Source organism: Argiope bruennichi, chromosome 4 (assembly GCF_947563725.1).
Source record: "Argiope bruennichi chromosome 4, qqArgBrue1.1, whole genome shotgun sequence".
NCBI lineage: Eukaryota > Metazoa > Arthropoda > Arachnida > Araneae > Araneidae > Argiope > Argiope bruennichi.
The window spans coordinates 65,269,993-65,297,462 of NC_079154.1; the positions used below are offsets into that span (position 1 = coordinate 65,269,993).

The window sequence follows — 27,470 nt, forward strand, 5'->3', positions numbered from 1 at the left end:
TTTTTATAGATAACAAACACACTTAACAAAAATAGTTTCTTTTTTTCCCAATTTTTTTAAAAAAAATTATGTACTCGAACTAGGACAATGAAAGTAAAATTAACTGTTTTTGGATGGTCATGGAGAAAGTGTAATTCAAATTGGAACGTGGAATTATTTTTTAAAAAAAATTGATAAAATATAAAGAAAAACAAATTTAAAATCAAACAGCTATAGGAAAACATCCTTATTCTCTAGACCAGATCAATTCAGTGACAAAATTTCAGGTTTCTTTCATTTATTTTATAACGCTGTACCATTTCAAACCTTCTGTGATACAGCCTGTTAAGTATGATATGCTAATAAATTTTTCATAATATTTTTTTATTAATATCGATTTCATGCAATTAAAGTTTCTGTTTATTATAAATCAAATGCTGGTTATTAAACAAAATGGAATAAATGCGATTGATTTCGTCTAACTTTGTATTTATATTATGTACACCACTGTAAACTTTTTTGTATGAATGCTGTTCAAGAATAATATTTTCATATCGGTGTCAGATTTTAGACGAGAAAGAAGTGTAGGAATGTCTCATAATATATCCGTCTAATAATGTTTCATCTTAGAGTACTATAATTTTTTTCACAATATAGCATTATGCAGCAGTAGATTGATGTCAAAACTTTGTCGGTTTTCTGAAGCATACACTAATATTAATAATCTAATTAATGTTACGAGCACAAAACCTTAAATGTTAATGCATAATAAAGAAAATATTTACATATTAGGAAATAAAGATACTAAACACATGTGCTGCAAATAACAATATAACATGAAATTGAAAATCAAATTTTTTTTAATACTTTTGTTATAAATTTTTTTATAATTTTTATTAATATAAAATTTTATATAGAATAAAAATATTTAGTTTTGAGAGTTAGACTCTTGAAATGCATATCTAATTCTCCTCCTTCTTTTCTTATTTTATCTAACATATTATTTTATATTGATGTTGAAGGTTTGTATTTTTATATCCTTATACTCTTATCTTTTAGGTGCTATGGCACATATTGATTTTGAAGAATATCGTGCTCCTTGGGAAACTGGACCTCACTGGGAGTTGAAAAGAGAGTTTATGGAAAAATACCAGAATGATTATTCATTAGATAGATTACTATGCTTAGCTCAGGCCTATTCTAACATAGAATTATTACATTGCAGGTAATTTGAATATGGTTATGTTATACAAATGAATAAGTTTAGATAGCTAATAATTATCACTCTACTGGTTTAAATTCAAATAAAGTTGCTATACTTTTATTATACTATGAAATTTTTTGCATTGGTTATATTTTTTGCATCATAATCAATATTTGAACCATAAAGCAAAAATATGAGGAAAAAAGAAGGGATATGTGATAACAGGGTTGCCAAGGCACCAGGAGAACCAGAAAAATACAGAAAATTTTAAAATCATCTAAAAAATTGGAAAAATACTAAGAATTTAAAAATCAAGAAAATATAGAGAAATTTGAAAATATCTGTAAAAGCTGGGAAAATGCAGGGGGGAGGATTTTAATCTCTTTAATTCTTTTTTCCTTCTTTTAAAAAATACCGATCTCTGAAGAATACAAAAAATATAACAGCACCACCAAAAATGGAACAACTGTGTGATCGCAGAAACTCGCTATTTTGCTATTCATTTCCCTTTGTTTTGTATAGATAAATTTAATTTTGATTTCAGCAATGGTAGTTATCTTTCCATGAGATTCCTGAATTGCAGCTAATGAGGATGTGCAAGACTGCTATAACTGTATTAAAGAATAAAATAAATTTCTTTCGCAGGAATAATAATTTTCATTCTGCAGAAGCATTGTGGTGGTGTTTATTCACTCGCACATGAGTTTATTGAATAGCTTGTTTGTTATATATGTGAGCATATACAGAGGTAATTAGAAAATGTTTTAAAACAATGAGCTAAAAATACGTATTTAATACAGATATGTTGGAATAGGTTAGAGAAATTCCTCAAAATTCATTTGCTGTATACTGTTTGCTTTGTAAGAAAATAGTAAGTGATATGGGAAAACAGACATTTAATAATTATACCAAGAGGAGAAGACATACAAATTTACATGCCAGTTCAAAATGGTCCCCACTGATATTGGACTAAAAAGAATACTGCAGAAAATAACATGACAAGTCTGGAAACATCGAATTTGAAATTAAGTCAATTTCTAAACTTTTTAGTTCAAGAACAATAATTTAAACCTGAACTTTAATAGGTATTAAAACTTATGTCACATTTGTCCATTAATATATTCAATAATAGAAATATGTTCACTGATAGTGAAATAGCCAAAAATTGTACCTTAGGTTGTACATTATTTGTCGCAGATTACTTCCGTTTTTCCAACAATTTCTTAAGAAATCTTTAAAAACATCTTAACCCTTTCTGGCGTAGGCCATTAAAATTTATGAAATATAATGAAAAAACACAATCAATGTTATTAATATGTTGTATATTCATGGATTTTGCAGTCAGAAATTTTTCTTTTAATTTGCTTCCTATTGCAGGAGGTGGTGTCCTCAAATGAGGAAATTGAAATCTCTGTGTAAGGAAATCTTTTTAAATAATTGCATAAATTCCTTATCACAACAGCACTAATTATGAAAATTTTAGGTATATAGACACTTTCATTCATGTACTAGATAATTTGAAGCATTTAAAGTATTAATTATACAAAATATGATATATGCACTACAAAAATTCTAAACTAAATCTTGTAAATATAAATAATTAAAAAACTATTGCAATATAATATAAATTATAATAACATATTTGTATTTAATTTAACTAAAAATAAAAATTATCCAATTAAAGAGCTAAAAATAAATATTTACAATTGAATTTTATTAGTTAAGTGTTAATTTTGTTAATAAAGTGAAAAATATCAAATAAAAAACTATTAAAAATAATTTATTATATGGTATGCAAATGTGTGGAAGTGTCTTTTCGTCTAACACATAATAGGAAATTAATTTGTTGCACATTGTTCATGTTTTGTGCACATTTTTTTATACTGCATAGCAAATATTTTCAAGGGAAATACTTGAACTTTAAAAAAAAAAAAAAAAAAATCTTTAGCTGTATAATTCTTACATGCCGAATGTAATAATAAGCATTATAAAAGTTTAAATAAAAAAATTGTTGTTATATAAAACTAAATATTTACAGAAAAAGACAGCAAAAAATAAAGCAGTAGGTGAAATATAAGTAACAGTCTAAAAAAAATACAAATCTTAAATGTGAAATGTTTTCTGGCTTCAAACCTAGGTTACTTTTACTGCATCCAAAGATAAATAAACAAAACTGCTCCCTGAACACAGAATCAGCATCACATCTTCTCTGCAAAATATCTAATTACACCTTCCACATGAAGAGAGGCGAACAAAGAAAAAGAAGTCTAGATGGACAGTGTCCTCAAATGAGGACATTGTTGCACATGAGGAAATGAGGCACAGGTTGGAAAATTGAGTTCAGGATGAGATTCATATAATTATTATATACCTTAAGGATGTTCTTCAATGAAAGTATTAAAGCACAATAACAAGCCAATTTTGAGAAAATGGTCTTCAAACTTTATAGAAACCTTATATATTAATAATGTGTCTCTCCAGTTTAAAGTCTGAACAGTGCAGTCAGTAAGGATTGGCTTAGTATTAAAGAGACCTAAGTTCATGCTTGGGTTAATGCTTTTTATTTGTTTTCTTTCAAAATTATTTCAGATTAATTTAACATTTTACAAACAATTTACAAATAGTTTAAATGAATATGCTTTTCATTTTTTTATACAAAATAAATGTTTATACCCCTAATTCTTGAATTTTAATTTATTTTTTAGAAGAAGAATAATTATAAATTTTTATGCATTTTTTAAGTATTTAAAATTATTTCAATTAACAATTTGAAGATAGTTTTAATTAATATGTCACTTATTTTTATATGCAAAAATAAATTTTAGCCACTTAATACTTGAATTAAGATGTAATTTATAGAAGAAAAATAATTATAAATATACATGCCTTTATCAAAAAAATTATACCAATTATTTAAACAATTGCTTATTATTTGTGAAACTTTAAGCTTATTCAGAATAGATTAGAGAATATTTTTAAATCAATAAACTGCTCAAAATCTGTATGTAATACAAATTGGATGGATAAAAAAAAATCAATCCTGATTTTGTTGAATGGGTGCGAGAAGTTCCACAAAATCAATTTTTAGTATATTGCTCGCTTTATAAAGAAATAATAAGCCTAAATAATATGGGAAAACAGGTCCCTTTTAGTTATGCCATTAAAGGGAGACATATAAAATTGTGTGCCAGTTAAAAAAAAAAAAAAATCATAATTAATATTGGACTTTGTATCTAAAAGGAATGGCAGAGATGATGTCAAATACTAATACATCAAATTTAATGTCCAAAAATAAACCGATTTTGAAATTTTTAGTTCAAGAATTTTTATTTAATTTTTATGTTTTATGTTGAATTTTTATGTTTTTAAAAACTTGTTGCATCACCATAAATGCATTCAATGATATATTGAGAATATTTTCTTGTATGTTTGCTGAGAGTGAAATAGCTAAAAAATATGTATTAGGCCATACAGAAATGTTGATTAGTTGCGGATTAGGTTCATTAGCTCCATGAAACTGATGGCTGAAAAATCTGCAGAAATTGATGCCTAAATACTTACATTGGCAAAAATGAATAAATAAGAAAAGTAATTTTACTTTGTTATGTGTTTTGTTAAGTAGTCATGAAATGATATGTATCATGATAACAAAAATGATTTTTTTTTTTGTTTTATTTCACCTGAGTTCTTAATTTTGTTAAAGAGCGTGAGAGGTAATATATCAGCCTACCTACTTTTTATATGAATTTTGTGATTAAATTTTAGATAATAAATCAAGATAAAATAGTTTTTTTTTCTGTATATAAATATAAATCTTTTAATATGTTATTATTTTGAATAATATTAAATTGTTGCTTCCTTTCCTTACTTTTTCCATTCCTTAATATCATATCCATTATAACTAGCACATGAGTGCTGTTCACACATTTTCTCATATCTTGAATATATGTATAGGAAAAATGCAGGGAATTTTTTTTTTTCCTGATTTGAGTGTCAACCTTGTTTAAAAAATAAATTATAATTCAAGAATTAGGAGAATGAAAATTTATTTGTGTATATTGAAAAACATATTAATTAAAACTGTTTGTAAATTGTTACATTAATTTGAAAGGAAAAAAAGGGAAAAACACAAGACCTAACTCAGGTCTTTTGATTGGTGTTAATCAAGTCTTTAGGTTCTTAGGTCTAAGCCAATGCTTTTTCGACTGCACTGTGTCCAGATCTTCATCTCAGAAGACACTTAATTTGTATAAGCCGAAAATTTGAGGGTCATTTTCTGAAAATTGGCTGACTATTGCACATTAATATTTTAATGAATTAACATCCTAAAAATATATTACCATTATATTAAATTTTATCAGAACTCAGTTTTTCAGTTTATGTCCTCCTCTTGTAAGTGACATGTTTAATGGAATTACTTGCAATTCTACTAACATATATACTGTTGTGTGTTGTATTATGAAGTTTTTCAGTATGCGATATTTTCTAAAAACATAATTTTTTTAGACCAGCTGACTATTGAAATAAACAGTATTTATCTATGCTTTGTAAAAATTGAGTAATACAAGTTTTCAGCATAAATATTAAGTATTATAAGGGAATAATAAATAACTATTGGCAATTGTAATTTTCTTTTTGTTATTCTGATTAATATTTCTAGCTGTTTTCCATTTAAACAAAATGTTTCTAACAATTTTTTAAAAATTAAAATAAATTTTAGATTACAATTTTTTTCTTAAGATTTATAGTATTTACTTTTTTATATTTAAATGTAATTTATTTTGTTAGGATATTTTTTTTTTTCGAAAAGTTGACAATAAACTTTTTCTTTTACTCTTTAGTTATCCAGAACCTGTCATGCGTGAAGTTTACCAGTTATCATGCCAGTTAAAAGGATGTAAAAGATTTCGAGAAGCAGAGGCAGATTTGGAAAGAAGAAGAAAGGAAAAATTAGAAATGCAGCCAAAGAAAGGTATTTATTTCTCCTTTACTTCTTTTTAAAGGTTTGAATATTTTTTAGCTTTGTTTTATACCCAAATCATTTTTCTTCATTGTAAAAAATATATTCTATTAATCTTTTTTATCAACTATTGTCATTATTTTATTTCTTCCATTATCAATTTTCACTTATCAATATTGTTTTTACACTTTTTAATTAGAATTTATACCATAAGCCATAGATTTTTAATTTGATTTTGTGGGAAAAAAGCTGTTAAGCTTCCTTCTTGTATATTTAAAAAAAAAACAAGTTAGCATTTAACTTGCATATTCTTTGTAAGAAGACTTGAACATCAAATTATTCTAGGAACTTCATAGTAAAAGCATGTATTTTGAAAAGTTTAGCAAAGAAAAATACTCCTTTGTAAAAACAAAGATCTTTTCTTTTTTTTTTCCTGATCCCTCTTTCTTCAACAATTTGCACTGACATTTGTTGAAATACTGGAATCATTATCCTGAATGTGTAGTGTGGAATACATACTGTGTCATACTTGTTGCAACTCGAAAAGCATTAAAATTTCAATTTTTGATGTTTTAGATGGTGAAGAATTATTTTAGTAATGCCTGATAAATATATGTTTAACCTTTCATATATTAAAGAAGAATATGTAGATTGCTCATGTTGATAAACAATATGGAAAAAAGCTAGATGAATTTGATGTGTCAAAGAGATATATAAAAATGGGAGAAGCTGTTCTAAAAACATTTAAAGTGAAGTCTCTTTAGTAATTTATATTCAATCACCATTCTTGTTAATATGTTGTTTTAGAGCAATGCCTTGAACAACATATTAAAGTACTATTTGAAACATGTATTTTTAGTATACTATACATGTTTCGCATTGAATTGTAATTCATTACAATGTGTAATTACACCGAGCAATTGTGTAAAATCTAATATGTTGAAATTTTAACTTGGAAGTCATAAATTGGATGTCATAAAATGTCTGGAACTCTTTACTTTATAAGACTGAAAATATTGCTTGCAAATATTTGAATCTTATTTGTTGCTGCATATATTAAGATCTAATATATAATGTTTGGTTATGCTATGCTTTTATATCAGTATTTACATTTTGGAATAAGTTTCTACATTTGGAAGGACATGTGTCCTTCCAAAATGATGGTAATTTGTTAATTTTAAGAAATGTTGGGAAAAGATCACATATTCTTATTGTTAATCATAAAAAGAAGTTGACTTAATTTTTTTGTGATCATAATTTTATACTTTTAATTTTTTGTTAAAACAAGAGAGATATAATTTTTTTCCTAGTACGAAACATTATGCAAAATCGAAAATAAAATTTAAAAAAAAAATGCATGCAAAATTAATTTAAAAAGAAATGTTTTCAATAAAAACTGTGCATTATTATAAAACAGAAAATGGCTTATGCATAATAGGTTTACATATGCATCATACAAAAGTGCACAGTAGTAAAAGTGCACAGTATTTTTTGAAGATGTTTAATTTTTGCTGCAGTTTCTCAGAATACATCCATTAGTTTCTTTTGGTGACCTTGTAAAATGAAAGAATTTGGTTTAATTGATAAAATAAAAAAAAAACTTTACATATTATTTAGAAGAGTTAATAGTATTGTTAATATTAGTTGTTTTGAATAATAAAGAAATTATGAACCATAAAGTTAAAACAATATTACTGATAAAGAAAATATTTCTTCAGTCAAAAAATTTTAAAAGGAAGATAAATTGTATTTAGAGTGTGCCAATGCTGTTACATCTAAAACACAAATAATTAATTAAAGGTTTATTTCTGATTTAAATAATAAAATAATTTAAAATTAATATTCATCAGCATAATCTCCATATCTACTTATTAATTCCTCAAAATATGCAGAACTTTTAATAGATCTAGAATAATTGGGGTCTCAGCTATTCTATTTTTGAATAAACGTTATTTAGTTGTAATATTTTGAATATATTTTAAATTTATTATTAATAATTCTGCATGAAAGTTTTTGAATTCAAGCGTACAATATTATATTGCTTTAAATAAAAAGTTTCTATCCATTAAACAGTTGAAACGAAGTCTTAGTGTTCTTGAGACGTTAAAATGATTGAAACTCATGCAAATGCAAAATACTGTTTTAATCTTATGAAGTGAAGATGGGGCATTCTGATTTATTATCTGTTTTTGTTGTTGTTGTTTATAATGGCACTTGCCATGGACAAGCTCGCTGACGAAGTCAGTGATTTTAAGCCAAGGGAGCGTCTCTTGTTTTAATAGCGCCAACTAGGGCCAAGAGTACGTCTTAGCTACTCACGCATCACATTCGCTTGCACAACCCCTTTTTACAGGGGGGCACATTCACACCTCTCATAGATAGAACAGGAAGAACAACCATGCCCGAACCAGGACTCGAACCCAGGACGCCTAGATTACGGGGAAGGCGCGCTGCCCCTATGCCAGGACGCTGGCATCTGTTTTTGTAAAATTGGGAAATAAATTGGTTACATTGGTCCATTTGTTAAAGCTGTTGGAAGACTTAAAAGTTTTGTTTTAGAATTGATCTTGATAATGGAAAGTGTTAGGTATGCAGCCATTGATGTTCATGTAAGAGTCATAGGTTTTCATATCAAATAAAAACTTGCAAAAGCAGGCCAATGATTGAAGCTAAATGGCTCTATCAAGAATTATTTCGCATAGAGAATACATAAGGAACTTTTTTTTTTTTTCAAAAGTTAAAGAGGTGGATGTACAGCAACTGTTGTTAATGATCTGCCTAAATACCATGACTTTTTTTTAAAAAAATAAATAATTAGTTCTGTGTCTAGGAAGGGGGAGGGACTGGCTCTTTATTTGTCTTAATTACTGAAAATATATTGATAAATTTTTCTTAATTTTTTTTCTTCATATTTCTTAGAATTAGTAATCTATTCAGCTTAAATGAATACAAATTTTAAAGTTAAGTAAATAGTTTATATTTTCACCTTTGCTGCATAAGTTATAATCAAAGTAAAAATGTTTATGCAGTGGATACTGTATATTGGTGGCATATACTGTGAATGTTTCAGTCTCTCTATGAGTATATAATTTATATTCTGTTTACCACGCAACTGAATGTTTTGTTAATTTTTTTGATAACTATCTATGATTTAAAATAAAATGTTCTTTATACATTCTGAATAATAATGTTTTATATCATTAGTTTATGTTTTTACATTAAGATATTAATCTTTTTAAATATAATTTTAAAAACATATTTGTTTAAAAGTAATTGCTTATTTTTATGTTTAGTTTCTAGAAGATAATTACCAGCATTCCATCTTGACGATGTATATGGTCCTGTAGAAAATCTTCCATTGCCTATGAATGTTAGATAAAGATGCATGGGATTTGTGAAAATAAAATGTCTTCAAAAATTCTAGACTTCTTTTTATATATATAAACTAAAAGATTTAATGCATTGTAATTTTTCTATTAGTCCCAAATTTAGCCTACCATGGTAAAATCTCAGTTTTTTTTTTTTAATGATGAAAATAACTTTATAATGAAATATAAGTAAATAAATTATTTGTTTACATAAAATTATTTACTCTCTAATAAGATTTAAATTAAAAATTATCTTTTAAGTATGAATTGTTTGGTATAAAACAACTTTTTTTTTTTGCTTCGTAACAAAAAAAAAATTTATGTTTTCAAACTGTCATTTATTTCATTCTTTCTGTGTTTTGTTTCTTGCTCTCATCCTTCAAATGACAATAAAATTTATATTAAAATCTGTGTTGTTTTATTTCTATCCTAATTTTTCATTGAGGGATCGAGATTAGGCAAAATCTTTTAGCAAAAAGCTATTCTTCTGCTGAACTTTTTAAGATTCTTCTTTCTTTTTAGTGACAGTCTCTCACTAGGAAAAATTAAATGCTTAATTATTTTTTTGACCAAGAAGTAGTATTCACGTGGCATGCCACCAATATGCAGCTCTTCTGGAAAATCTAATATATATATAAATGAAAAACATGAATAATTTGTTCAATATAGCAATGCAAATAGCTGAATAGATTTTGCTTATAAATAATATGAAATCTAAAGCAGATTCTAATAAGTTTCATCACAATCATTTAATATTTTTATTGAATTTTTTATGATTTATATATATATATATTTTTAATAAGATATATTCACATGCTCTGTATGGCAGTTTTTAAAAATAATTTTGTGAAATTCACATTCTTATTTTTTAAAAAAATAAAGTTGCTGAAGATGAGAGATTATTTTTGAATATTTTATATTCAAGTATTTTTTTAGTAAAAATTAAATATTTTTTAAAGGCATTCATTTGTTTGCATATTGTCATTCTTTTGAATGCTGTTATTATATATTTTTTTTACTTTTTTTCCATTGACATTTACATCACATAGTCATCTATAGCTGATTTAATATGTGATATATGTATTTGCACACATTATGTGTGCTTTAAATTTTATTTACAAATACGTAAAGCTTAAGGAAGCTTTATCAGTTATTGATAAAATTGTTTAATTTTTTATTATTATTATGAAAAATTATTAAATATTATCATCCTAAACAACAGCAAGAGTATTAATTATATATAAATATAAAATAAAAATATACAGAATAATCAAAGAATAAAATGGGCACTATCTTTATAAATTTTGAGATGAATTAGTAAAGAAATTATATCGAAAAATAATTTACAGTTTGTAATAAATAAATCAATTCTCTTTATTTATAAATAGAACGTGGATGTAAAACCTCATCAGAAAGGTAATATATTCAAATTACTTTTCAGACTTAAAATTTTTTTTTTCATTACTTGGAAATTCTCTCATAATTGTCTATAATTTTATTTAATTTTTATTCTTGTAATAAGTTAAATAAAAATGAAATATTTTGAATTTATATACTTCTATTTAAAATAAAAAACAATATGTGTAAACCAATTAGAGCTCCATAGTCTAAACTATTTGACCTACAGCTACCAATTTAACTCAAATAAATTTTGGAGAGTGAAAATATGTAACTTGGAGCATTTGTGAAGAATATTCTTATGAAGAATATAACTTTCATTTTGCAATAAAATTTCAAACCATTTACTCTATTTCATAATTTATTAATTGTGATATTACTTTCTATTGTTGAAAACCAATGAAGAAAGAAATAAGAAACTGAAATAAGATTAAGAAATAAGCTAAGGTATCAAATTCAGCTCAAATATATTTTGGATATTGGGAATGTGTACCTCTTATTGTCTCAAGGTGCTTTTTTTTTTTTTTTTTTTTTTTTTTGAAATTTTAGTTGGAATTTTAAAAATTGTTTGAAATTTTGAAATTTTTTTCCTTGAAATATTATGGCACAAAATTAGTTTTTATATCATTTTAAAATTCAAAATATCTTTCTAATGGTACCAACTTAATTGCCATGGAATGTTTTCTTGAATTTTGCCAATTTTTTACTTACAAATATTGTATAATTTTCAACAATAAATTTATTGTTGCTACAGAATTCAAACTATTTTCTTTGTTTCATCAAATATTAAGTTGTGTAATTTTCTTTCATTGTTAAAAACTAACAAATCAAGATTCGGCTTATTATCTGTGCAGTCTTTGTGAGAATCAAACAGGGAAATTATAATATACTGTAAACAGTGTTTAATTGGAAGGATTATATATACAGACACATTTTTCAATGTTGCTGCAATGCCATTTTACTAGATTCCTTTAGAATATACAATAAATAGAATGGTTGTAAAACTGTTAAGATAATATGATTTAAATGCATGTTTGTTTGAAATACTTTGTTGTGGAAATCTTCAAATTATGGATAAGAAATGATTGGAACTGAATACAATCAATATTAATTATGTATCAACTGGTCACCAAAGGTGGCTAGTTAATAATACAAAGAGACTAGAAGAATTTCATTATTTTTGAAAAATCCAGAACATTTTTACTTAATTTTGTTCTGATAGTTTCTTTTAAATCATGGAAAAGCAATCATCTAAATTGCCATTCCTTTTGTCAGTTGTAATGTATTGAAATTATATTATCATAAATGAAGTAGATTAGATTTTTTAATGGCTATTTTTATAGTTAAGACTAAATACTTTATTTGAAAATAATACATTTCAGCTTAAAATGACTAACTTGTATTTGTTAATCAATGATATTTAATGGCCATTGAATCATAAACTGCATTTATGTTACCTGAAAGTAGATGTGGAAGCAAAAAAGGGTATGAAAAACCATAATTATATCAATCAAAGTATGTCTCTCAGTAAAAGAATAAAGACATTATCTGATAATAAATCTGTGTTTTTCAAATAAATGAAATATCTTGCGATAATTTCATATGTTTAAGTGTAGTTTTTGAAGTTGATCCTGAAAAATCAAGGAAATCAGAATTTCATCATTTGATAATAGCAAACTTTCGATAATTAGTTGGAAAGAACAACTGAAATAATGTATATATATATATATATAAGAAAGTTTAATGTTTTTAACCTTCAAAATAAGACAATGTATTAATTTACTAATTATAAAAAAATCACAAATAGAAATATTATTGATAAAAGGAAATATTATATTCTATCCCTCATAGCTAAGTATTCTAACACAGCAGATAGGTAGACTGGTTTATAATGTCTAAGTAAGCTCTTTTTTTTTTTTTTTTTTTTTTTTTTTTTAAATATATATATAGCCAGCAATTTTTTAGTAAAAGTGAGTTTGTCAGACAATAATCATTTTAAAGAACTGAACCAAAATTACATGTTTTAAGAGTATATGTTTATCTACAATTATATATATATATATATATTTTATTTTGACCTGAAAAATATAATGAAGTGCTATTATTTACTTAAAAGTGAGATAGTTCATAAGAAAACATATTAATAGTTATAGAATTCTTTTTATGTACATAAATTAAGGATTCAAATAATTTTATTTTTATTGCATTTTTATATTTATTTTATGATGCCAATAAGGAAATCAGTTTAAATGAGTAATAACTGTAAAAAGGTTTTTAGTAGGCGGGGGGGGGGGGCAAACCATATTTCGAAAAGAAAACATTATTTGCTTGAAGATTTTATGATCTTATATTCTTATGATTATATTTTTTACCACATCAAGTATTTTAATGTTTTATTCATCATAATGATCTATTTGAAGAAAAAAATGAACAGGAAATTAAAGGTTTTATAATCATTTGACTTAAATTGACCATGCAGATTTCTTTTGCAGTGAAAATATTTTAAAACTACCTTTAAAATCATTTTTCTTTTCTAGATGCTATTAAATTCACTATTTTTTTTCTTTTTTTCTTTTCACCACTTAAAACTTTTAAGAACTGTTTAATGGAAATTTCAATTTTTTTAGATTTCCACCTTTTAGTGATTTGCCTTATTTATTTTCAAAGAAAACATGATTATTTTTTGTGTTTAGTTAATTTGAAATTAACAGATTGTTTGATTTGATGGGGATGATTCAGAGCATATCCAGGAAAGTAATATGAGAACAATCCCTAATTGTTTAGCATCTGTTTTTCTCCTTTTCCTTTCCTAGATCAAAGAATTATATATCAAAAGGTGTGTTATGCCAGAAATAAATATCTACAATAATTTGATGATTTCTGTAGGATGTTTAATATTTCAAATATTAAAGAATTATTTTTAAGGAATTTCATTATATAATAAAATCTGTATTTATATATATATATATCTCTGTATATATATATGTAGTAAACAACTTATATGACGTTCACCATCAATAAAAAATGACATTAATTGGAAAGGCATTTGATTTTGTTTATTTTATGAAAATGATTTTGCAAAAGTGCGAGTTTTTTGGACAGGAAAAAAAATTGTCTAACTTATGCATAACATGATTTTGGTTTAATATTTAAATTTTTTTTAATTATATTAATTTATTACAATTGTCAACCTGATGTTTTGAGCGGAATTGGAAGGATATGCAAATAATGTTTTGACAATAAATAAAAATTTAACATGTTTAAGAAAATAGTATGTATTGCCTAAAGAATAAAAGACTGAAGAAATGTGGAGATCCATTTTAATTTGCATATCTAGTATGCTAAAATATTCATTGAAAGCTTTTATAATATCTTTTAACCTCTTTTATCTTGCATTTGCTGCACATATTTTTAATTGGTCTAGATGAATGCTTTAATGACATCTTTAGCATTTATGCCTATTTAATTTATTATTTCCATATCAAATGAGTTGTATCTTAAACTATTTATAAATTTCTACTTTAAATATTTTTCTTCTTCATTTGACTTTCAAAATCAAAAAATTGGTTTTAAAATAGCCTATCTAATTTCAACATGTGATGTAAATTTAACTAATCTACTGATAAATAAAAATAATATATAAATACTTTAAAGTTATACAATCATGGAAATCAGGATTAAATATGATAATTCAGATACATTGAAATCCTTAAATTGATGAAGAGATTGAAAATAATAAATATCAGGTTAGATATATGGAAGTATAAATTTCTGTTTTCATAACACATGACAAGTTAAAATATAATTTTTATAAAACTACTTTTGGTTTCTATAATATTGTGTAATAAAACAAATTCCAAATATGATACAATTAAGGACTGATAACTGAAATTAATTTTGGAAATTCCTTCCTATTTGTAGCAATTATCCAAAATTGATTTTGGTAATTATATGTTTAAAAGAGAAAACTGTATTAAAATATTTAACACTTTTAATTATTGTCTCTAGTTTTTCATATATTAAACTTATTACTAATTTGTAAAAATTTTCTGGTTTTATATAACTATATATATATAAAGTTTATTGTTTATCTATTTTGAATATAATTCAATAAACATAAAATAGTTTATATTTACCTAAGGTAAAGGTAACTTTTTTTGTATTAATGTCTTTTTTTTTTTGTAGTTGGTAAGAGAACTTTGTCTGATGAAATCTCTGTCAAGCCCTATAAATTCATCAAGTTTTGTTCTCCTAATGAAGTTACTGATGTGTCAAAATTAAGTAATGATTATGATAAAACTTCAAATGAAAATATTAATTGTGACACTAGAGCTTCAAATGATTCTAGAACATCAGCGGATCCAAAAGACTCTAATAAGAACACTGTTTCTGTTAATACTGATAGTAATGGTACTGCTTTACTAAAGGATAATAGCAATGCTATTTTTTTAATATCGCATTCTCCTGATTTTGGTTTGATACAAAAGATTGCTACTGCAATACCAAAAAAGTCTAAAAGTCCTCTTGAAAGTATGGAATCAGCAATTGAAGTATCTGGCCTAGAAAATGCTGTTAAATATGTGTTTTTGCAAGATGATTCAGTGATTTGCTGTCAGTTTTATATTGGAAATACTTTAGTTGCTACTGGAAGAGATACTACTGAAAAATATGCTAAAGAAAAGGCAGTGCATTATGGTGTAGAAATATTAATCAATTTGTCACATTTACCATGTAAAACTCTTGAGGATCTAAAGGAAGAATTACAAAATTGGATAAAAGCCACAAACTCTATGTTACTCTGGTCTGAAATATCTTTAGATTTGAAATCAAAATCAAAACAATTAATGTCTCAGCTATTAGAGATGGAGAAAAATCCAATGTATGCTGATTTGCATTTTATATTGGAAATTGTTCAGAAACTTTTTTATGTTAAATTCAGGACAGAAATGTGCAAACAAAAAACAAAAGTACCTGCTTCTCGAATGATTCAGGAGGCTGCTGCTAAATTAAAATGTGACTTGGATGTATATTTCTTTCATTTTGGTGAGGATCCTGATTCACTTTTGAATCAGCGTGCTTTTTATTGTGATTTTGTTATTAAAAATATATTTATCTGCCAGTCCAAATCATCTAGTAAAAAGAAAGCTAAGAATGATGCTTCTGAAAAAGGTCTTAATCTTTTAACAAATTTTATTGAAAATTGTATATTTCAAAAACAACAAAATGATCAAACTCAAGTGAAATCATTAAAAAGAAATTTTGAATCTTCAAACGGTTTTGTAACAGATATGAATACTGATGAAACTATAAATTATTATTTTTCAAAAGGGAATAGTAGCTCAAGAGATAAAGAATATTTATCAAATAATAAAAAAAGTGAGTCAAAGAAACTATTTCATAAAAAGCCAAAAACTGAAAATTATTTAAAATCTCTTGTTGCTGAAAATTTATCTTCTGTACCAAGCAGTGAATGGAATCATCAGGATAATAGTGGTTCAAAAAGTAAACTTAAATCATTTAGAATAAATCACAGGCTACTGACTAATTCTAGAAATCAACAGCTAATTGTCTTTGATTTAGGTGAAAATAGCTATAAAAATTCTGCCGGTCATATTTTATTTATTACTGCAAACAAGTGTAAAAAGATAGTAAGACATGAAGTTGAAGAAATTCCAGTGGATGGATCAGGAAATTCTGCCAAAATGTTCAGGTTTGTTTTTGTGTTATTTTGAGTTCTTATAAAAATAATTATATAACAATATTTTATATATGTAAGACTGTAATCTAAAATCAAGCAGTATTATCTAAAATTTCTAAACAAATTAGAATAATTCCAATGAATTATAGCAAATAAAACATGGGAGTGAAGCATATGGTAATTAAAATGTTATGTTGAAGTTTACTGAGTAGATATAAACATGTATGGGAGTAAATCAGCATAATAACTCTGTGAGGATTATCAAATGGTTTTAATTAGAAATAAATTCATGCAATTAGGAATAGCGACTTAGTTAACTAGAAAGCATATGGTTTATTTTCTAACAATAGTTAAAGAACAAATAATTCGAAACTATTCCAAACTGAAGGTATTCAATAATTTATATATGATATTATGATAGTTTATATGCAATATTCCATAAAAAGAAAATATTTTTGCATTAGATAGTAAAATGCATCCTGAGGAATTCTTTTTGAAATAATGAGAAATTCAGTAATTTCTCATATAAATTCATTACTGTGACTGGAAGTGAAATACTTATTTTTAAATATTCCATAATATATGGAGTAATTGGGAATACTTCTGTAAATAATAGTGGTTAATTTAAAAAAATTCATGGAAGAAAAGGCACTGCTTAATGAGCCTTATCGAACATATTTTGAATTCACAAAAAGTATAGATTTCTTCTGCATCTCAAATTATTTTAAATTAATAAAAATTTGAAGAATACAAAATTTGTTCTTTTTTAGTTCAACTGATCCTGTATTCCATAAATAGAAATGATAATGTTAATGCTTTTCATAAAAGATGGATATTTTGATGAAAAAAATTTCATGTATTTACCTAAATTAAATAAAAAATAAAACTAGTAAATATATGGTAAGTATACTAATAATCATATGGTACAACAATTTTGTACCAAATGAAAAAAAGTTCATACTAACATATCATTTTTCTTCATAGTATTACAAAAAGGCTCTTTGAATACTTACCAAGTATTTAGTACTGACTAATTTTACAAATTAAATGTGATATTATTATATTTACAAATTAAATGCAATATATTTAGTCCAATTGTAAATGAGTGGATATTCATTTTTTGAGATTAATCAATACAAATATTGTTTAAATTATTTATTAAAGGTATTCCATTACTTTGGAAGGAGAAGAAATTGGAAAAGCACTGGCTTTAGCAGAAAAAGAAGCAAAAGCAGCTGCTATTGAAAATGCCGTACAGTTTTTGCAAAACCATTTTTACACAATTAAAGTAAATGTTTCCCATTTTTATTTTTATTATTCTCAATTATACTTTTTATCTATTAACTGAGAAAAGCAATGAATTTATGTATTTAAATTTATTTAATTGAGTGCAGATTGTATATATTTACATATTGAGAATACATATTGCAGAATTTCATTCACATTTTGAATATTCGTTATATAGTCATAATGCTTTGATAATTCATCATTATAGTTATCTCAAGTATTCATCACTATAAGACGATAATATTTTTTAACAATAAAAATGTGTATATCAGTATCAGAAAAGCTACCTTAAAAAAATGTTGTCAAATTATTTAATATAATATAATGCTTACATCAAGCCATTATTGAAATAGTGAATCACTAAAGATGATTAAAATTTAAATGTTGCATTGTTTATCTAATATACTGTATTTTTTAATATTATTTGCCTTTTGAATGAGTTTAGGCTTATTTTTAAAATAAGAAATTAATGCATTACAATAATATGCTACCTTTACTTATTAGTTTTTCTTTTTAGTCTTTATTAACAACTTATACCAGATGCTAATAAAAACATATGCACAAAAATGCTTTTTAAAATACACAGCTTATATTATTATTCTGTAATTATTAGCTTTTATTATTATTATTATTAAGCATATATTTAAATGCTTAAATGAATTACCTTGTTTTAGATGAAAAATGAAATCGAAAAAAGTTTCATTATTAGTCGGAGTCACATCTTAAATGCTGAGAATCCTTCAAGTGTTCTATCTGAAAGTAATATAGGCTGTAAGATGTTGAAATCAATGGGATGGACTGGTGGTGGTATCGGAAAAACTAGTGGCATAATAGAACCAATTGTGTAAGATAGAAACTTTTTTTTAAATAATTTTTGAGTAATCTCTCTATATAAAGCACTAATGTTACATGGCACAGTAATTATGACTTATTACTTACTTCAGAATGTCAACATTCAAATATCAACAAACCATTATACAAATTTCAGACTGCTTCATTCATTGAGTATTTTTACAGATGCATTAAATCAAATGCTTCAGCTAATTAATGGAGCTGCAAAATATTAGAAATATTCTGGAGATGTTTCAGCATCGCACTAAAAAGTGCATGCAGCCAGAGGAAAGGAAATATAAATGAAATAAAGAAATAGAAATTAGACAAAAAGTTAATCAAGCACAAAAATAAACTAAACCATCTCGAGATAAATAATCATGATAAGATTTCTAATTAATTAACGGTTTCTCAACAAGCACATCAAAATAGGACCATTCAGCCTAAAACTCTCTTAAAAACTGCTAGCCTGGATGGATACCAGAAATGGTAACAAATGGCTTTTAAAGATTGCAAAAAAAAAAAAAAAAAAAAAAAAAAAAAAATAACAATTGGATTTAAAATATTTTAATTTTTCAGTCAAAATTAATACATTAATTTTAAGTCTAGCCGTATCTTTTTTTCTCTATGGAAATTGATATTCATATTTTCTAAAACAATTATCTTACAAAAAATTATCTTTGTATTATTTTAAGACTGAAAAAATTATCTTTTTAATAATATTAATTTCATTTCTGCACAATTTCCTCTTTAAAAGAATTTAATTTTTAATTCAGTTTAATACAGTTAATATTTGTACAGTAATATATATACAGTTCAGTTAATATTTGAAGAATTTTTTTTAAATGTATGAAGGAATTCGAACTATACATAAAAAATATTCAGTTGCGTGTTTTTACCAGTCATTAACACAATAATAAGATTTTCACTTCCGCTTTTATTTCATATTTTGTAATATACTGATTGAATTAATATTTTTCAGTCATAACAAATTAATCATTTAACAACCTGAATAGTTGATAAACTGGGCGAACAAACTGGTTGTCAAAGGTGGTTAGTTAATTAATAATTTACTTATCTTATTTTTATTTTCAATAATTTATTTTTAATTGTCTGAAAAACGTCTTAAGCCTCCCTTCTTGTAGTAAAATCACTGGTCATTTAAAGATGATAGTAACTCCTTTGCTGATGAATGGTTGTTATAGAATTAGCTGGTCTTTAAATGTGTGTACTGATATCTCTTAATCTTTTTAAAATTTTCAATTAATTTTCTATTTTTTTAATCTTCATTTACCCCTTATTATTTTATTCTAAAATTTTATCTTATTTCATGATTTAAATCCCACTTTTTTTATTTAATTATTTCTAATATGTCCTCTCAAAAGTAGATGATTAATACAGTTCTTAAAATTCAAGAACATGGATAAAAATTCCTAACACTCACAGTATTCTTTTCAACGATACGTAAGATTTCTTTATTGAAGAAATCGGTGGAAGAATCTTTTAGTAAAAGCATTGAAGGGAAAACTTTTCTTACTTCTGGTCTTGGATGAATAGATTTACTCTACCTTTGTCATCATGTAGAAATCATAGCCTTCCATGGGAAAATAAATTCAAATTATTTCAAAAAAATGTTTTTTTCCTATCAACCTAACTGTTCTAAAATGAATCATGCACATATACTCATGCAAGCACAGAGAGATAAATGGGTAGATAATATAGCATTCTATGGGCACTAAAGCTTTTGCATTTTTTATGATAAAGCATTCTGAATTGTAAATCCAAAAGCTGCAAAAGACCACAGTGATTGCAGTTCCAAACAAGTTTCTGTTCACATGCCACAAAATGAAATGCAACACTTTGACTAAAACCTGTGTTTAGAAATTATTTAATTGCTTTTTTTTAAATTCCTGTAATCTTTGTTTGTTTATATTTGTGCAATAAAATTGTATTGTTTTCTAATTGACATTTCTTTTAATTAGTTGCAATATTCTTAAACATATTCTTCTACCTGTGTTAAAAATCTGTAGTTCTGTTATCTTTCCCTATTGAATGTAATAAAAATAATAATATGAAATGAAGATATTATATGGTACGCAAATTATGTGATAAATGAAGTGTATGCTTCCTTAATGAAAACTGCCTTTATCTTGTAAAATTTTTTCTAAATTTCAGATAGACACCAAAACTTTTCATAAGAATGTTTAATTAGATAATTTTTGGAGCGAAAACAGTTTTTCATATGCATTTTAAATTCCTAAATGAAATATATTTTCTAACAAAACTAATGAATCAGTATATACTTTTAGCAAAGTACCGGAAAAAAATTATATTGATTATTGTAAAAAATTTTGTCTGCTCTAATTCATACCAGCATCTTAAAGAAAGCTGTTGATAAAAGAAATTAAATTAATATTACATATTTTACTCATACATATTTAGGTCTCTCTTTTGAAAGAAAAGTGATGATTATATAAACAGTCTCTTGTGTAATTATTTAAGTTAATGACAGCAGTACTAAAATTAGAAAAGCATCTGTTCATTTTCTGCAGTGTAATCAGTACACTCTGCTTAACTGGAAATTTTCACCATTTTTAAAAAATTAAACGTTGATAAATTGATATAATTTTTTATAGGTTATTACTGCACTAGCAACAAAGTAATAGTAATAAAATAAAATTCAGTTATCATGAATGAATATTAAGAAGCATGTATTGCTTTTTTTCATGTGAAAAAGTAAAATAATGTTTATTTCAGAGCAACTGACCATAAGTTTGGTCATGGTCTAGGCTTTTCCGAAAACAAGGCGCAAGAGAAAAGTTTTAAGCAAAAAATAGAAGCTTTATTGAAAGATTTCAGCCAATCCAATACAACCAGTGACCTGATTTTTTCTACTGAATTCAATAAAGAAGAAAGAAAAGAAATACATAAGTAAGAATAAAAAAACTTAATTTTTTTATTTAATTTGATAGACCTTTTTCAAAAGATTGTTTTATAAAAATGTTGATTTAGGTACAATGCTTAAGTATGAATTGGAAGTCAGATCAATTTCAAACAGAGAATATAATTTTTTAAAGATTTAATGTATTGGTATGCATTAGGTAATGTTCATATCAATTGTGCATGCTTGATAAATAAGTAATTCTCTCTATTGTTCTTTTTCAAACATTATTTCTGGATTTTATGGAATGAAAGAGAAGTGAAAATTTAAATCAAAAGATGAAATGCAAAGAAAAATATTTAATACAGTAACATTGATATGGTGTCTACTTTAGGTTAGCTACACGATATAATCTTATAAATAACAGCCGTGGAAAAGGTGAGCAAAGACAACTTTTTATAGGAAAGAAATTTTCACCAATGGAGTTACTGGAACGATTAATTGAAGCTGGAGGATCAACACCCAAATATGAATTAGAAGACAGATCAGTTTCAGGCAATACATCAGTTTCACTGTGAGTTTTTTCTTAATACTTTATAATCTGACAAAGATGAATGCAACGCACTTTCCCCCCCTATATTTTGAAATTTTATTCAGATGATATTAATACCTTTCATTAAAATAACAGCACCAAGTCGTTAGCTATGAAAGAGCAAAAATAAATACTTACTGAAATACTGTTAAAATTAATTTAATTTACTTGTTAATTAAATTTAATTTATAAAACTGATATTGGACTTTTTATGTCCAGTCATACATTACATAGATTATTAAATCATACATTATATTTTGAAATAATACATTCAATCATGATTTTAAAAAATGTTAGTTGGGATACAGAATAGAGTTGCATGAAAACATTTTTGGTTATAAAAACTTATATAACTGCTTCTTCAATGCAGGGCTGGACTGACCAAAAGTTGTTACTTGTGGGACCTTGATACAAATTACTTTAATAAAGAAGACTAGTTTGTTACATTGAATTAAGGATTTAAGGGATATATGCTAATGATAAATAATTAAATTATTTATATAAAGTTAACATTTAATCACAAAAATAACAATTAAAAAAAACAATTAATAAGAAAAAAAAATTCTTAATAAACTGATAAAAAACAATTTTTTTAAACGTAAATTTCTAAAGTGTAGTTATATGATTTTTATTTCATTTTCTTATATTTTTTTTGGGCAAATTTGGATTTGACAAATAAAATGAGGTGAATAATTCTGGATTAATGCTTGCCACATTTTATTATTATTTTCATTTCTCTTTGCATAATACCAATGATAATTGATAATACCTATACAATTTTTCAGAACATAAGAAAATTTAGATATAATTCAAATAAATTATTTTTAAATAGATCTTTATATTAATCAACTTTATTCCATTAGTTTAAAAAAAAAAAAGAGGTCTTATATTAGTAAAAAATTTCAACCTTTTGTTTCTTTTCACACACACACACACACAAAAAAAAAAACGACTTTCCATTAAGGCTATAACTATTAATTGCCGTTAACTTTCTGTAAATGTATTGAGATTGTAAGCATTCAACGTTTCCTCTGATTGACAGATGTGAAAATTGCATAAATCAGAGGATGGTATTTAGATGTATGTATAATCAATTTTTATTTTTAAAGAGTATCTTTCTTTTTGAAAATCAGTTGGTTTCATTGTATCTTTGAAATGAAAACTTTGCATAGTCACACTATTTGCATCATTCTCTAGTCAATTCTATTTCAATACATATAACAAAAACACTGTTTGCATCCTTCTCAGCCCAATTCTATTTTAATACATATAACAAAATCTTTTTGGAAAATTTCACCAAAATTTTTTAAATATCAAAAATTAAATTTCTTTTGATTAGCTATTAAAATTATAAATGTTTCATTTTTCCATTAATGGCTATCACAAAATATTTCTTTGTTGCAAAAATTGTTCCCACTAAAAAGAGATCTAGCGTGACAAATAACAAATCAAATGGAAATCTGTTGATTTTTCTGTTTTTCAAATTAATGGCATCTAGCATGACAAATAGCGAATTCTCTAACCAATTGTTTTTCCATTTTTCAAATTAATGACTTAGACTTATTAATATATTTTCTTTTCAGAAATGATTCTTTAATGATTCAGTGATAAGGATAAAAGAGCAAGTGATTATTTGTAAGTGCCACTGATCAAAATGTTTTTTTCAAATAGTGTAGTTGTATGAAATATTATTTGCAATTAGTGTACCTACTGATAAAGCATTATTTGTTGATTTTGTACTTACAAATGAAAATGTTTGCAGATTTTGTCAAATCCAGTATTTCTTTCTGTATGACTTTTAAAATACTCTTAATGTTCTAGAAATTATTAAAATAATGTTTCATGTTATTTGGAAGATTTTTTTAAGGTTTTGATTGAAACATACAATGCTTTTAATTTCCTTTTAATCTGATTTTGAGTACTAGTTTCCAATTCATTTCCCTCCCTCTACCAAAAAAGTTATAGAATTTTACATGATAAAATTGTATTTCTATGCAAGTTACTAATAAAAACCAAATTTCCAATCCTAATGAACTTAGTCCCCTAAAATATTTTTAACTACTCTGTTTAAAATCAATGCTTTGAATATACTAATAACTCCATTGACAAAATTTAGAATTATATGGTATTAAAATCTTTCACAAAATTAAAAGTTTAAAAGGAAGAAATAACGGTACTATTTCATATGGAATGAAAATAGCAGGATTAATATAATATAGGCATACTTATCTGATAACTATAAGTTAGTAAGAGTGCTGACATGTAATAACTTTTTTAACTCCTTGGGTACATTTGATGACTCACATAACATTTTGCCTAAGTTACTGATGATGAATTAAATTCATCATCAGTTGAAATTCATAAAAAAAAAAAACAACTTTTATTTGTTTTCATAATCATACATTTAATAAAACTTTAATGAACCTTTTATATTCTATTTTAGAAAATGACCAAATTAAATCTGTTCCAAAAGCAAAAATCCTTTAAAAAAAAATTATATTCAAGATGTTAAACTACTGAACAGTTCTCCCGCCTTGAATGCGGAAATCTATAAACTAGAAAAAAGTATTGATTTATCATAAATTTTTCTGCCTTTTTTGGACATTCAAGAAAATTGGTAATAAATGGTTCTCCATAATTACCAATAAATAAATTCTTACAATAGAATATTAATGTGTAAATGCTAAAAAAAATTTCATATTTAAAAAAAAAATTAGTTTAAATATATAATATATGTTTATTCTTGGAATTCTCAGAACATAAAATTATGACATGGATTAGTAGAATGTCAGTAAACAACAATTAAATATCCTTACTTCTGTCAGAATTGGATAAAAAAACACACACAAGTTTGTCCTTTTTGATAAATATTATAGATTCAAAAGATTTCTTCTTTAAGATATAAAAATAAAGCAAGGGCTGAGTATGCAATATATTTGTTACTATTTTATAACAAACAATAATACGACATTGAACTTTCCACAGAACTTCTTAACTTTAATAGTAAGACATTTTTTTTCATAGAATCCAAATAATAGAAATTTTAATGTCTTTCTATTAATATTTAAAAATTCATCTTCTTTTATGCTTCATTTATAATAATTCCAATGAAAGCATTCTTTTATCAAATATATCAGGTTAATTTACAGCTGTTGTATTTAGTGCAAACAAATATTAATTGCTCTTGGATTAAAGATGTGATTTGGAAAAAAAAAGAAAAAAAAAAAAGGACCAATTTTAAGTTTTATCTGTGTGTTTAAAAATGAATTAGCCTTCCAATAATATATAGCTTCTCAAGAACTGAATCAGCATGAGTAAAATAATGACTGTATTTCAAGCAATGAATAAGAACATTTATAATGATTCAAAAACAGTAGAAGCCACTTACAGTAAAAAAAAAAAAAAAAAAAAAAAAGAAATGATGATAGTACCTGCTATGCCAAAGATCTTTCAGTTATCAGATACAAATGTTTATGGTCTCATGAAAATAATGTATTCTAATTAACAAGAAATATATTGGATTTTTTTAATTTAGTTTAAATAAATAATTCAAATAATTTCTCTTTGCATCAATCAATCACCCTCAAAGTATTAGAATCTGTTTATCTATAAGAAGTAATATAATATCTAAGTTCAATGATAGTCTTACAATAATGCTTGGATTCAATGAAACATTTATCTGCTTTTGTTTTCTTTACTCTCTTTTGAAATTAATGACAGCATACATTATATTATATGTGTGTGTGTGTTAACTAGCAAAAACATAGATTTTTCATTTAAAGCCATTTCAAAATTATTCTATAATGCTCTTACTTCTTTTAAAATGCTTGGTAATAAATAAATTCTTCACACTTAATTTTTTTTCATTTTTTAATGTATATGCCATTTTTTTTTACCCTTGATTAAATTCATAATTTTATAGTTTCATAATCTGGGACATTTTAAAATTGTGTTTTATGCGATGAAATATTTCGGTGCTGTTGTCAGAGTACTGTTACTAAAAATTACTTACTTTCAAATTTTGTAGAGTGAGAGGCTGGCAAACAAATTCTTCCCAGCTGTTTTATTGATTGCAGTAGCTTTTTTCTATTGTCTCTCTATAAGCAGATTAAGTTAAAAAAATTTTTTTAATCAATTCATTTTTGTTTACTTTTAATTTAATATTAATTTTGCTAAGTGTTAATAATTTGTATATAATGATTTCCCTCTTTAAAAAATCACTAGAACTATATTTGTTGGTATGTAATTGATTGCTTGTAAAATCAAAAATTCTTTTATATGCTTGGAATACATATAAAATGTGAATTAGTTGCTTCACAGTTGAATGAGAAAAAAAAAAGTAGTTGTAAAAGTAATCATGGCCCCCACAATAATATTAATATGTTCCATTTGTTTGTTTGAACACCAATTAACAATTGAATATTCTTTTGTCAATTTATAAAATCTTAAAATATTATGTATTAAAAAATAAAACAATTGCTTTGAAAATCCAATCATATTCGATGTAACTGAACTTGCACCAGTTTTATGTATTAAAAAAATAGATGCATTTATTAATTATTTATAAATTTTCACAAGCTTTTAAGATAATTATTTATTTTTATTTCTTATGTATTTATGCATAACTCCATGAGCTCATATATTTTTAAATATATAAGCAAAATTAGAGCAGTATTTGTATGCTGCACATTTTATTATTGAATGTAAAATATTTGTATTTATTATTTTAATTTTAATGCAAGATTGATAGTTGACTTTTCTTTTTCCAGATAATTAACAGCCATGCAATATTGAATTGAAAGGAGATATTATTCTTGTAAATTTTCATTGAACACCTTTGAATAGAAGTTCTGTTCCAATGTAAATAAACCATATGAATGTTTTATTGGTGAATAAAAATTTGAAAAAAAATTCAATCAGTGCTATACTAATTTCTTTTGAATATAACTAATTTTTTATATTTTCATTTTTGCACATTTTTTTTCCTAATAATACATAATTGTAATTGAATTATGCTCAAATACATCTGGCAGAAAAGAAATGATAAAAAATTATTCTTGACAGTTTCAATTTCAAATTGTTTTATTAAAAACCATTGAAAAAAAATGTTATGTTACAATTATATGAAGAGCTCTTAGATGTGTATCAATAGTACCTACACATATCAGAAGTGTCTAAAAAAGATTTTCTATTGTGATATAAACTAATCAATACATGTTTTTCCATCTTTCAAATGAAATGGCATGTGCAATGTAATGTAAATGCACGAATT

At 24.9% G+C, this 27,470-nt stretch overlaps 1 protein-coding gene across 2 annotated transcripts; it reads left to right on the plus strand.

Annotated features, from left to right (window-relative positions):
• The first annotated feature begins 63 nt into the window (after positions 1–63).
• Positions 64–27,101, plus strand: LOC129965511 (uncharacterized). 2 transcript variants are annotated; one of them, XM_056079478.1, is made up of 10 exons: positions 64–328; positions 1,039–1,204; positions 6,025–6,155; positions 15,095–16,619; positions 17,772–17,895; positions 18,569–18,738; positions 21,483–21,656; positions 22,001–22,180; positions 23,782–23,833; positions 26,968–27,101. In XM_056079478.1, the coding sequence occupies exons 2-9, from the start codon at positions 1,044–1,046 to the stop codon at positions 23,804–23,806; spliced, it is 2,490 nt and encodes an 829-aa protein (XP_055935453.1). In that variant the 5' UTR covers positions 64–328; positions 1,039–1,043; the 3' UTR covers positions 23,807–23,833; positions 26,968–27,101. The 2 variants fall into 2 exon arrangements, with proteins under 2 accessions (XP_055935453.1, XP_055935452.1); XM_056079477.1 differs by having other exon boundaries at positions 66–266.
• Positions 27,102–27,470: the final 369 nt, after the last annotated feature.

What these genes read in the sequence shown, in the direction of transcription:
- LOC129965511 (XM_056079478.1), top strand. Translation starts at nt 1,044, where the DNA reads ATGGCACATATTGATTTTGAAGAATATCGTGCTCCTTGGGAAACTGGA. An exon ending in ATAGAATTATTACATTGCAG is followed by an intron (nt 1,205 to 6,024) that starts GTAATTTGAATA and finishes TTTACTCTTTAG; the next exon opens with TTATCCAGAACCTGTCATGC. An exon ending in AGAAATGCAGCCAAAGAAAG is followed by an intron (nt 6,156 to 15,094) that starts GTATTTATTTCT and finishes TTTTTTTTGTAG; the next exon opens with TTGGTAAGAGAACTTTGTCT.